General features: G+C 47.9%; 1 protein-coding gene across 1 annotated transcript; it reads left to right on the top strand.

The window, feature by feature from the left end:
* Positions 1–893: 893 nt before the first annotated feature.
* Positions 894–7478, top strand: LOC118095159 (extracellular fatty acid-binding protein-like). The gene is made up of 6 exons (XM_035136188.2): positions 894–1025; positions 1954–2096; positions 2987–3057; positions 4786–4896; positions 6827–6928; positions 7451–7478. Exons 1-6 carry the CDS (start codon positions 936–938, stop codon positions 7465–7467), a joined length of 534 nt encoding a protein of 177 aa, XP_034992079.1. The 5' UTR covers positions 894–935; the 3' UTR covers positions 7468–7478.
* Positions 7479–13678: the final 6200 nt, after the last annotated feature.

Genomic DNA, 13678 nt, shown 5'->3' with positions numbered 1-13678 from the left:
AAGTCATTCTGTTACTTTAGAAACGTAAAATATAACTATGGATAATTTTAATGGGCATAAAATTATCACAACTAGCATATTAAAAATATAGTGTATCCAAACAATTATCACAAACAGAATTTACTTTTAAAATAATATTTATTTGTATTTGTAACAAATGGAGCAACAATCTCCTGAACTGTTTACTAGTTTATATGGAACAAAAAAAAAACTCCACAAAACAATTTTTAAAAATCCAGAAGTAACGATTATTCATATTTCCTCTCCACAGTATTTAATTCCCCTCCCCCATTTTTCCAGTTTTTCGGGGGAAAACAAAAAAGGCTTCAGGAAAAAAAAGGTTCCCCCCCCCCCGCGGATTTTCCCGGTTTTTTTCCGGGCCTTCACATCTCTAGCCCCACCATCCCTCCTGACATGGGAGCAGCAGCAGCAGCCCAGTCTCATGACTCCATCTTTGCTCTTTGCTCTCCTGCATCTTTCCAAAAGGGTGACCTGGAAAGCAGCTGACGTCATTCCTTCATTTATTGCACTCCAAGAAACATATTGACCTTGGGTGGTCACCCACTCCAAGCTCTTCTTCCCCTGCTTTAGATAAGAGGAGTGTGACCTTTCCGGGTGGTTGTTGTCCAAATGCCCATTGGATCGTGGGCCAAGGCAAATGCCTCCACTGTTTGGACAACCGCAACACCTCCTTGTGTTGCACAAGAAGCCATTGGGGCAGCTGTTCCCATGCCAACAACAACCTTGTTGTATCTGCAGCTGAAAACGTGGCTGGTGGGCAAGAAAGGACGGCGGATGGACTTGATGCAAGCTTTTCAGAGGGTGTGTCAGGGAGAGAGTGAAGCTCTATAAAAGCCAGGAGAAGCCTGGCATACCTTGAGCTCACTTGTCTCAGGATATTCTCTCACCGAGAAGCGAGAAAGCAGAGATCCAAGATGAAGTTCTGGGTGATTGGTTTGGGTCTTGCCTTCCTCTACGCTGCCCATGCCACGCATTATGACTTTGAAAAGTGTGACCCAAATAAGGTAACCACCAGCTCTGGTCTTCTGTCGAGCTCCAACCTAGCACCGTGGCAGGACAACCCCAGGGAGGGGAGAGGAGACACCATTTGGGGAAGAATTTTGCAATGTCGGATGGCCCATTCATCAATGGACACTTGATTCTATACAAATAGAAAATGTCCCAGGTCCATCAGGCTTTGGAGGGTAATAGTAATAGTACCATTGTATTCTGCTCTGGTCAGACCTCACCTGGAGTACTGTGTCCAGTTCTGGGCACCACAGTTAAAGAAGGATACTGACAAGCTGGAACGTGTCCAGAAGAGGGCAACCATAATGGCCAAAGGCCTGGAAACGATGCCTTATGAGGAACGGCTTAGGGAGCTGGGTATGTTTAGCCTGGAGAAGAGAAGGTTAAGGGGTGATATGATAGCCATGTGCAAATATATAAAAGGATGTCATATAGAGGAGGGAGAAAGGTTGTTTTATGCTGCTCCAGGAAAGCAGACACGGAGCAATGGATTCAAACTACAAGAAAGAAGATTCCACCTAAACATTAGGAAGAACTTCCTGACAGTAAGAGCTGTTCAGCAGTGGAATTTGCTGCCAAAGAGTGTGGTGGAGTCTCCTTCTTTGGAGGTCTTTAAACGGAGGCTTGATGGCCATATGTCAGGAATGCTTTGATGGTGTTTCCTGCTTGGCAGGGAGTTGGACTGGATGGCCCTCGTGGTCTCTTCCAACTCTATGATTCTATGATTCTATAATTCTATGATTCTATGTGTGCACATGGCCATTTCTGCTTACCATCTGCATGGACAGGAACTCATGATCCTCCTCAGATAAGTGCCATTATTAGAAGGGAACACTTGTACCTGGTAGGCAGCCAGGAATTTCTGCTTGGAGCCCCAGTGTTTTGCTGCACCTTCTGAAAGAGCCATCCGTCTTTTGTCTTCAGGAGTTCCCAAAGACCTGGTACACGCAGATCTTTGCCACTAACAGCACCATGCTTTCCGAGTATTTAGATGAAATGAGCATGGTGGCTGCCAACATAACAATCACGAAGGATGGAAACTTCAATGTCTCTTCCACTTTGCCAACGTAAGTTTGCCTGTTGTTTGCTGAGCTGTTGTAGCATCGCCTACAGGCAGAAGAAAACCCTGGGGTGTGGTTGCCCTGGTGAGTTCTTTTCCTCACCATGAGGTAGAAATTCTGAATTTGAACATGTGAATTTGAAGATTCCCCCGTGGTGATTTTGAGAGATGAGACGAAATTAGAGCAGCACTATGTATCCACTGAGCAAGTTTTAATTTGAATCTACCGTTATGCATCTAGTGGCCATGGAGAAGAGGGCTACTGATGGCGGCTAACTATGCTGCCATATACCAGAATTGCTAAATTGCCAGAAATCACAGGAGAGGAAAGTTGCTATCGAGCTTGAATCCTGCTCGCTGGTTTCACATGGGCATCCGGTCGGCCACTGTGAGAACAGGACGCTGGACTAGATGGGCCATTGACCTGATCCAGAAGGCTCTTTTTACGTCCTTATATGTTAGATTCATAGAACTGTAGCATTGGAAGGGGACCAAGGGTCATCTAGTCTAACCCCCTGAAATGCAAATTCGGATTTGCGATGACCTTGAGTTGGGCGGCCACTTTCCGAGCCAAAGGTGATGAAACCTCTGTTACATTCCCTCCAAGATTTTCCCCTGGGAAAATAGGGACGTCCTCTTCCATCCCCTTCAACATTTCTCTGATGGCCTATTGAAAGGAAAAGTGGGACATTCTGGGATCAAATCAGAAACCCGGATGGCTTCTGTAATTCCAGGACTGCCTCTGGAAAATTGGGAACGTTTGGAGGGTCTGGTCTGAGGCTGGCCTGATTCAGCCAGACTTTTCTGATGTCCTTACCGAGTCCAAAGCCTCGGATTTTGCAACTGCCCCACTGCTCCTCGTGACCTGACCCCTTTCCTCCTTGTCTCCTTTCACAGGCCCTATGGCTGTCTCAAAATGGATGTGGCCTTTACCAAAGGGGAAGATGGAAGATATACCTGCTATAACGGTCTGTACGAGCGAAATCCCGCTCAGTTTTAACCTGTTACAGCCAGTGGCGGAGGAAGCCGCTTTGACACCCGGGGCAGCAAATTGCTGTGCCGGGGGGGGGGCGTCGCTACTTAATGACGCATGCATCGCTACGTAATAAAGCTGCACATGCGTGCTACGTAGAGGGGGATCACCCCCCTGCGACTTCAAAAGCCTAAACGGAGCCTCCAGCCTAGAAAGCTTCGCTCAGCGACAGCGTGGCAGGCGGGTGCCACCCTGGAGCTGGACGGGGGATGACAGTTGGCGCCCCTGACTCCCGAGCCTCCAGGTAAAAAGCTTGTTTGGCGCGGCACGGCACAGCACACCGTGCCATGCTGTGCAGAGCGGGCTTTTTACCAGGAGGCTGGAGGGGCTCGCCTTGGGAGTCTCTGGGTGGGGCACCGACTGTCACCCCCCCAGAGTGGAACCTGGGGCGGATCGCCCCTATCGCCCCCCCTTTGCTACGCCACTGGTTACAGCCATTCATCCTGCTTCCCTAAGCAGTGTGAGAAGCCCCAGTTGGGCTCCCTTTGGAAGGGGAGAGGACGGGAAACGTAAGGCGTTTCTGTAATATTTAAGTCAATTTGCATGTTTACATGTTGAATGTGGTTGTGGCCTTCAGCAGCAGCTTGATGCTTCCCGTGGCCCGAAAATCTGCTGCAGGGCAGATGGGCCAGTTAGGCATCGCCAAAAAGGAGGACACCGATTGGCACAGCCAAAGGAAAAGGTTGCAAACCAAGCAATCGTTTTAGGGTTATCTTTAAGCCAGACTTGAACTAGACAGCCCATTAAACAGAGGACACGTTCCATAGAACCCTGGAACCACAGACCCATAGGTGGATTAGACCAAACATCCATTGAACACAGCATCCCAGTTTCCACAGCAGCCAAACAGATTGATCCCCACAAACAGTGGTGACAGGCAGCCATCTTTATGGTTAGGTAGCCGCTGAGAGCCTTATTCCCCTAGGGTTACCATATTCCAAGAAGTAAAAAACTGGAGACAAAAAGTTGTTGAGCTTTTTAAGGGCAATCGCCCAATCGCCCCTCTGCCGCCGCCGACCCCGAGCCACCCATGCCAACCCCCATAGGAGCCAACTCCGTAATTGTGGGGGCTGGGCACCCACAAAGTCAATGAGCAAATAGAGGCAGCCGGCTGGCCTCTGCGGTGCTGCTTATGAGAGAAGCAGTTCAGCTTCCCCCTCCGCAGACAGTCAGAGAATAAACCTTTTTTTTGGGGGGGTGACCCTTTTTCTCCCTATGGAACAGGGTGCCTTGCTGGTGGTGGAGACCAGGGCTGAACTTTCTCTCTCTCTTCCCCACAGCTGCATCGCAGACACACAATGTCTGCGCAGACACACAGGCCTGCATGCAATGGGTGTGACGTCACACGCACAACATTGCGCGTGTGATGTCACATGCAACACTACGTTGTGCGTGTGATGTCACACGAACTATTCAATAACACACACACACACACACACACACACACACACACACAAAAACCCCCAAGTATTATCCATTCTTGTTTTCTTTTTTAATGGTTTGATGATTTAATGCGCTTTTAACAGCTTACAGCCACGAAGGACAGATGAGTCAAGTTTATTTATTTATTTTTAAAGGAAACATTCCCGTTTGTGCTAAATTTCCCCCCGATTGGAGAGCCCAATTCATTACGCATGCCTTCCTCTCTCTTTTTTTCCTCCAGAATGGGGTAAAGGCGTCGTCCTAGATGGGAAGACAGATTGTAAGAGCTACTGCGTCGTCACGGCTGTACACACACGGGATGGCGTCAAGTCCGTCTTTTTGACGCTTTATGGTATGTAGCCAAGGAGACTCCCACCCTTACCTTGAAGAGGGAAGAAAGAGAACATTTATTAAGTCATTACATTTATGCATATCACCATTCCACCCATATAATCAAGGGGATTTGCAATTCAAAATAATGGTGTATGACAGCCTGCGTCAACCTGGTCCCCTCCAGAGGCTTCGGATGACAACTCCCATGAGCCCTAGATAGCATAGCATAACTTCCAAGTTTCCCGATTTTCCAAGGACAGTCCCGGAATTACAGAAGCTACCCTAGTTTCTGATTTGATCCCAGACTGTCATGCTTGTCCTTTCCCCAGACCCTCCAAGTACCTCGAATTTCCAGGGACAGTCACAGAGTTACAGAAACCGTACTGGTTTCTGTTTGGATCCCAGAATGTCCCGTTCTTCCTTTTTCCTCCTCGCCTTGGGGAACAGTTAAAAGTGGTGTGTATAGGTGCAAAAACAGAGTCCTGTTTATCCTGAAAATAAATCCCCCACACCAAATGAAGGAAATGGTGAAGCTGGAACACAAAGCTATTCCTATGATCATAGAATCATAGAGTTGGAAGAGACCACAAGGGCCATCCAGTCCAACCCCCTGCCAAGCAGGGAACACCACCAAAGCATTCCTGACAGATGGCTGTCAAGCCTCGGTTTAAAGACCTCCAAAGAAGGAGACTCCACCACACTCCTTAGTAGCAAATTCCACTGCCGAACAGCTCTTATTGTCAGGAAGTTCTTCCTAATGTTTAGGTGCAGGGGTGTAGCCAGGATCAAAATTAAGGGGGGGCAAGGGACAAGGGGCGGGACCAAGGCACAGGGGGAGGGGCCACAGTGGGGCAAGGAAAGCCATGGTCATTCAGGGGTGAGGGGGCACCAGGATCAGCCCAAAATCGGGCTGCTCCGACCCCCTCCTCCCCCTCTGCGATCGGCAGGGGCGAGGGGGCACCAGGATCAGCCCAAAATCGGGCTGCTCCGACCCCTTCCTCCCCCTCCGCGCTCGGCAGGGGTGAGGGGGCGCCAGGATCAGCCCGAAATTGGGCTGTTCCGATCCCCTCCTCCCCCTCAGCGATCGCCGGGGTGGGTGGAGGGAAAGCTGGCTTTCCCTCCACCCGCCCCACAGCCAGCAAGGGGGAAGAGAGACATCCCTTCTAGCCGGCTGGCTGTGGGGCGGGTGGAGGGAAAGCCCCAGAGCCGCGCAAAGCGTCTCCCTTCTCCCTGGCTGGCTGTAGGGCGGGTGGAGGGAAAGCCAGCCAAACGCTTTGCGCGGCTCTGGGGCTTTCCCTCAACCCGCCCCACAGCCAGCCAGGGAGATGGGAGACGGCACCGGGCGGCGGCGGGCAGCGGGGCAGCCTGGCCAGCGGCCCTGCTTCTAGGGGGGCAACTGCCCCCTCCTGCCCCCCCTGCCTACGCCCATGTTTAGGTGGAATCTTCTTTCTTGTAGCTTGAATCCATTGCTTTGTGTCCTCTTCTCTGGAGTGAAAAGGTTGAAGGAAAAGGTCACCAATCTGCTTTAAATCCTTACCGTAAAATTTTTACTTCATTCCCATTACATGTGGAAAGTCTTATACACAATCCCTTACCTCACACATTATTATTTTTTACCACACTCATGTGATATAGGTGAGGTGGAAGGGTTGCAATTGGCTCAAGGTGACCGATGTTGACGTGTCCATGACAGCTATTTGTGTGGCAGAAGCTTCCTGATGTAGAACAGGATGTCCCTATTTTCATTGGAAAGATGTTGGAGAGGATGGAATTGTGCCCTGAACATCACCTCACATTCCTTATTTGGAAGACTTGGCCAGAAATTCACTTTTGTTCCTCCCCCCTCCCCCTCCAATATTTTCCAGGCATTTTTTAGCTGCACAAAATGCTGCCTTCTAGCAATGGGAGGTATGAAACGCATGCAAGGTTCAGGCCTGTCTCTTTTCCAGGTATTGAAAAAATTCCCACAAGAGAGTCCAAGCAGGTCTTTGCAAACCTGTTCGCAAAAATGGGCTTGGAAGAGAAGTATTTGGTACAATTTCCCCCAGAAGGTAAGACCTAAGAGAAGTTGTTCTTGCATGTCCCAGTGAGGCGGAGAACATCCGGTTGTCGGGTACTAAGGAACAGATACATAACTCCACTGGGCTTAGAAATTTAAAAACTTTCAGGGGGGCCTCATTTTGGGGGAAGAGAGATATCAGCTTCAAGAACTGTAGAAGTGAAGACTGGTGTAAAAATGTGATTTTGTGCACGTGGGGAGAATTCTCGCATCTCTTTGCCCTTTTTCTTGCACAACAAACTCACCTGTTCATTCACCATCATGTCGCCCTGTTTCCAACTTCCCCAGACAGGTCAGCCATTGGAGTCAGCCTGGCCAACGCTCAGGGATGGTGGGAGTCCAGCTGGAGGCCATTGGGTTGGGGTTGGGCTGGGTGAGTCACACACAAGCTGCCTTCTAAGCTACGAAGGCACCAGACATATCCGGAGCAATAAGCAAAGGACATTCCCCCACTTTGGACAGCCAGTAATTTTTGACGGGTGCAATAATCTTGTTTGTTGGTTTGTTTCCACAGTGGCCTGTAGAGAATAAAGGCAATAGGTGAGATTTCTTTAAGGCATCGATTCCATTTAGGGCCAAGGCATAAAGAGGAGAAGGCCCTTTTGCAAATCAATGCGGTTTGTGTTTGTGTGGTGGCAGAAGAATATGGGCACAGAAATAAATGGAAATATGTTGCTTTAACTAAATGCCCCTAAAAGGTGATGTTTGGGGGCGGGGAGAGCCCAATCCTTTGACCCACTTCTGAATGCCTCAAGTCACTACTGCATCTTAGAGAATGAGGGTGGTTGTTGTTTGTTTGTTTACTCCATGGGTAGGCAAACTAAGGCCCAGGGGCCAGATCCAGCCCAATCGCCTTCTAAATCCGGCCTGCGGATGGTCCAGGAATCAACGTGTTTTTACATGAGTAGAATATGTGCTTTTATTTAAAATACATCTCTGGGCTATTTGTTGTTTTTTTGTTTTGTTTTTTTCAAAATATAGTTTGGGCCCCCCCACAAGGTCTGAGGGACAGTGGACTGGCCCCCTGCTGAAAAAGTTTGCTGACCCCTGGTTTAACCCCCCCCCCCTATTCTGCTTCTCCATCTGATACTGGGATGATGATGATAATACATTATTATTATTATTATTATTATTATTATTATTATTATTATTATTTGTACCCCGTCCATCTGGTTGGGTTTTCCCAGCCACTCTGGGCAGCCTCCAACAAAGATTAAAAATATATTAAAAAGTCACACATTAAAATCTTCCCTAAACAGGGCTGCCTTCAGATGTATTCTAAATGTCAGGTAGTTGTTTATCTCTTTGACATCTGATGGGAGGGTGTTCCACATGTTCCCACACTCCTCTGCTTCGATGCAGATATAGTGGTACCTCTACTTACGAATAACTCTACTTACGAATGTTTCTACTTACGAATGGAGCTCCGTCTGCCATCTCGGACCCTGCTTAGATAGGATTTTTTCTACTTACGAAGTTTTAGATAGGGTTCCTTCAACTTACGAATTTTTTCTCCCAATGCGTTCCTATGGGATTCGACTTACAATTTTTTTTGACTTACGAATGTGCGTTCGGAATGCGTTAAATTCGTAAGTAGAGGTATCACTGTACAGTGTCCGGTATTGGGGGCGGGTGGGGGGATGACAACAATGCCAATATTAGGATGTATAAAGAGCTAAAAACTTCAGAAGATAACCTCATCTTAAACTAGATGCCTAATTTATGGGGTTTGACCATCGGTCAAAGCAAATGGATTCTCCATGCCCTCCCACCTGTAAAAAAAATTGCTATTGGTACATTGTAAGGGCAAAAATATGGCCCTCGTCGATCAATGGATAGATAATATGACAACTCTTGCAAGCAATGGACTCTTGCAAGCCTATGGATGAAGATGATGCATGGACAAATTTATTGATATTTGGAATGTATTTGTCGAAACCACAGTGACACATGGATTAACATACAATAGGTTTATCCATCTAAATATATACTATCTAGTTTTGTGGTCTTAATTGTATTTTACGCCCCCCCCCATTGCTGTTTTCCCCTGCTTTTAAAAAGGTTTCTAATATATTCTCCCCCCCTCTTTTTTCTATTCTTCCTCCCCCCCTTTTTTATTTGCTTTAATCTACTAGAACAATCTCAATAAAATTATAAATATTTTAAAAAGTGTTGGAAGGTGGAATCTGTGTTCTTTTTCCAGCTGCCCTCATCCTTGTGCTAGCAGGGGCTAGTGGGTGCTGGAGTCCAGCAACAGCCAGAGGGCAGTGCATTTCCAGCCCCTGCCTTAGGGGTCAAGCACCAGGGAAGTCTCATATTCAGGGCTTGTCCACACTTGGCTTTATCCCATGTCTATAAAGCGCGGAGCTGAGCAGTTTTCCATTTGCCCCACTACTTTCCCCTGGGGGAAACACTCTATTGACCGCTGAATTGGAGCAAACATCCATTGGGGGAAACCCGATGGAAGCTTGCTCGGATTTGGCAGTCAAGAGTGGGTGTTTGTGGCAGGACAAGTGGAAGTGTGAGCAAGCCCTTGTCTGAAAGATGGTCATGCTGGAAAGGGAGAGAGAGGCTGCAGCCTTTTAGAGTTGGCATTAGGCCAACTTAACGCTCTTGTTTCACAACTGTTATTGTCTTGTAGGTAACAGCAGACAGCAGATCCGATGATGCCACACGCTGCTTTTCCTGCGCAATCCCCTTGCAGGCTTTGCTAAACTCCTGGGGCGGAAGACCCCTCTTGCTCTCAATAAATAGATCGAGAAACAGCACCATATATTTTTGTCTGTATGTGCCAGAAGGGCAGAAGTGGTTTAAGAGAGTGGGGAGGTGCAACCGGGCATCGTGCCGCAGAGGGTGCAGAAATAACGCTGTAGGACAGACTGTGAGAAGCACCCAATTTTAGCATCACTGAAACTGGAGAGCCCCAAGTTGGCCACTGGGAAGGGACCCCGCGTTTAAAAGCCAGGATTGTCTTCAATGCTAGTGCTATGCAGGTTAGACCCATTGAAATCAATGAGCAGAGCCAAGATTTCACCCAACTTCTACTTGACCCAACACTCCCCCCGCCCAAGGAAAACTGGTTCTTCAACACGGAATCAGATCATAAACGCCCAATGGGTTCAAGTTACAAGAAAGGTGATTCCGACTCAACATCAGGAAGAACTTTCTGACAGTCTTCTTCTTTGGCGATCATTCATAAGATAGATTGTCTTCCATGAACACAGTTTTAACAATGGGTCCGTAAGTGACTGTGGAGGCCAGTTCTGGATCCACACGTCCTTCCACAGTGGGGACATAGGTTTCTGGACGGGAGTTGATCACGGTGAGCGTTTGCCAAGCGTGCCTTCCTCTTAGCACATTTCTCCCTTGCGTCCTGAGTTCGAACAACTTCAAAGCCCATGACACCTTTGGTAAAGGCTGTTCTCCAATTGGAGCGCTCACAGACTAGTGTTTCCCAATTGTCGGTGTTTATGCTACATTTTAAAAGATTTGCCTTGAGAGAGTCTTTAAACCTCTTTTGTTGACCAACATTATGTTTTCCATTTTTAAGTTCAGAATACAGTAGTTGCTTTGGAAGACGATCATCAGACATCTGCACAACATGACCAGTCTAGCGAAGTTGATGTTGAAGAATCATTGGTTATCTTTGCTTCTTCCAGTTCACTGGTATTAGTTCGCCTTTCTTCCCAAGTATAAAAATTGTCAGAGACACCGGTGATGGAATCTTTCAAGGAGTTCTTTGACCATGGGATTGAAATTTGTGAACACTCCTTCAGTGAAGGTTTTGAAGTAGAGGTGGATAGACATCTGTCGTGAGTTCTGAGTTGAGATTTCTGCATTGCAGAACTAGAGGACCCTTGGGATTCTTTCCAACTCTATGATTCTATGATTCTACAATCTAGTCTAATCCTTTCTAAATTATCTAAGCTGGTGGTCATCCTTGCCTCCTGTGGTGTTATGAGAGAGGGAGAGCCATGCATCATTTTATAAATGTGTATCATGTCATCTCTTCTTCGCCTTCTCTCAAAACAAAAAAGTAGCTTTCTTCATGGCTGCCCTGAAGGATAGCTCAGTCAGTAGAGCATGAGACTTAATCTTATGGTCATGGGTTCAAGCCCCATGTTGGGCGAAATTGCAAGAGGTTGAGCTAGATGACCCTTGAGGTCCCTTCCAACTTGGTAATTCTGTGGGAGCTTAAGGTGAACTAACAAACTAATCAACTAATTATTTGGAATTCTTGAAATACCTGGGTATGATAATACCCCATGATTTTAAAGAAGTGGAATACTAAATCTTCTATCCAAGTACTAACCAGGCCTGACCCTGCTTAGCTTCTGAGATCAGGCGTGTTCAGGGAAGTATGGCTGTAGATGGAAGTACTAAATCTTAAACCATTCTTCCACTTTGTTTTTTTCTTTCTCCTTTATTCCTTATAATATTTGTTTAAAAAAAAAATCCAGTTGAAGGAAGATGCAGTTATCCTGGCTGGGCAAGATACCTTCTTAAAAAAAGAAGATGACTGCAAAATTGACTCTTATATATAGAGACGATGGATAGTGGGGTTGGGTTTTCCTAATTTGAAGCTTTGTTGTTCTATCATTCATCTGAAAAACATGAGTCTCGTTGTGAAAGGTGATAACTAAACCACGGACAAAATGTTTCATGCCAAAGGTTTCTTCCATATGCCCCCCCCCCTTTTCAAAACCATCCCTGTAAAGGTATAACAATAATGACGTCTAACAGTTTAAAGGTTGGAAGGAATAAGGACACCATTCTTTTAAAGATTCCTATCGATCTGGCACCCATCCCGCGCCAGTTACTGAGCTGAAGGACAAACTGGGTACTGTTAGTCGTACATGACTGCTGCGATAACAGGTGCAGCATCTTATTTCTGTGCCAATAATTATGCAATGAGTCCTTGGGCCTGCGCTGGGAATTTTATTTCCCTGAGAAACATTTCCAGCTAAAGTTCTATTATCTGAGGTTCATCCTCACCTCCACTTTCTCCGCCGCTTTCCCCAGGAAAAACCCTCAGGTTCCCACTGAATTGGACCAAACAGCAGAGGCGGCCCAGTCTTTAGGCAGAGTGGGGCCATTGCCTCAGGTGGCGGAAACCCCCAGGCAGCACTCCCGCAAGTGCCCCGCCTGCCCCACCACCTCTGCCAGCGGCAGAGAAGTGGTGCCACCATTGCCACCGATTTTCGGCTATATTGCATCCCTTTTGAGTGAGATCTCTGTGATTCCAGGACCGTCCCTGGAAAATTGGGACACCTGGAAGGTCTGTACAAGGAGTGTGTTTTGAACTCAGGGCTGATCTTGCAACTGGGTGGGAGCACAAGGGCGTACCCACCACGGGGCAAGTTAGGGCAGCTGCCCTACTCTAGAAGCAGGGCTGGTGGGCAGAGGCGGAGCACAGCCCGGCGGAGCGCGAGTTCACCATTCCCGCCGCGCCCTCCCTCCAGCTCCCCGTCGCGCCCTCAGGCAAGGCCAAGCGCGGCGGGGAACCAGGGAGCGCGGCGCGGTGGGCGGGAACGCCGAACTCACGCTGGGCTGGGCTCCGCCTCCGCCCACCAGCCCTGCTTCTAGGGAGGGGCACAGCCCGGCGGAGCGCGAGTTCGCCGTTCCCGCCTGCCGCGCTGCGCCCTCCCTCCAGCTCCTCGTCGCGCCCTCTGGCAAGGCCAAGCGCGGCGGGGAACCAGAGAGCACGGCGCAGCGGGCGGGAACGCTGAACTCGCGCTCCGCTGGGCTGGGCTCCGCCTCCGCCCACCAGCCCTGCTTCTAGGGAGGGGCACAGCCCGGCGGAGCGCGAGTTCGCCGTTCCCACCCACTTTGTGGCCCCTCCCCTTCCGTGCCTTGGCCCCTCCCCTTGCCCCCCCTAGTTTTGATCCTGGGTACGCCCATGTGGGAGCAGGTTTCTTTCTTCACTTCACTTCACTTCACTTCAAATTGTACACCGCCTTTCTATATTACTATACACAAGGCAATTCACAGCAACAAATTATACAACAAAGAACACACAGCATGTAACAATCTGATCCGATACAAAACGTCCTAATAAAACATAGCTTTAAAATGCAACAACTTACATCAAATAAAGTAGTATTAAATATAATAGTACACAATAAAATTAACCTCAGAACACCAGCAAACAATAATTAAACACTCTTAACAATTACAGTAAATAATTTCTTAAACTATGATCAATAAAAATAAGTGCAAGTCACAATGCATAAAGCACAGTCATACCTTGGTTTTCGAACAGCTTAGTACTCGAACGTTTCGGCTCCCAGACGCTGCAAACCTGGGAAGTGACTGTTCTGGTTTTCGAATGTTCTTTTGGAAACCGAACGTCTGGTGTGGCTTCCGCAGCATCCAATTGGCTGCAGAAGCTTCCTGTAGCTAATCAGACTTCCGGAACAGATTCCTTTTGACTTCCAAGGTACGACTGTACCTGCTCTGGGTTATGGGTTGGTAACTAGTTATTATACTGGCCAGACTGGTCTGGGAACCACAAGACAGAGGCTGCATACTCCACGCAATATGTTGAAAGCCCATGGATTATAAAATTATGGGAAGCATAGGGTTGGGAATTATAGAGTTTTGGAGGTATCTCCCACCATTTAGAATTGTAAGAAAGGAAATCTGGGGGATTTATTTCTTGCAACCAAGCATCCTCTTAATTCAGGGAATAGGGAGTATGCTGACCCTGGGGCTGGATGTGGCCTTTGGAGCCTTTCCAAGG

Source organism: Zootoca vivipara, chromosome 13, assembly GCF_963506605.1.
Source record: "Zootoca vivipara chromosome 13, rZooViv1.1, whole genome shotgun sequence".
Classification (NCBI taxonomy): Eukaryota; Metazoa; Chordata; class Lepidosauria; order Squamata; family Lacertidae; genus Zootoca; species Zootoca vivipara.
This window is presented reverse-complemented; position numbering and strand designations above follow the sequence as displayed.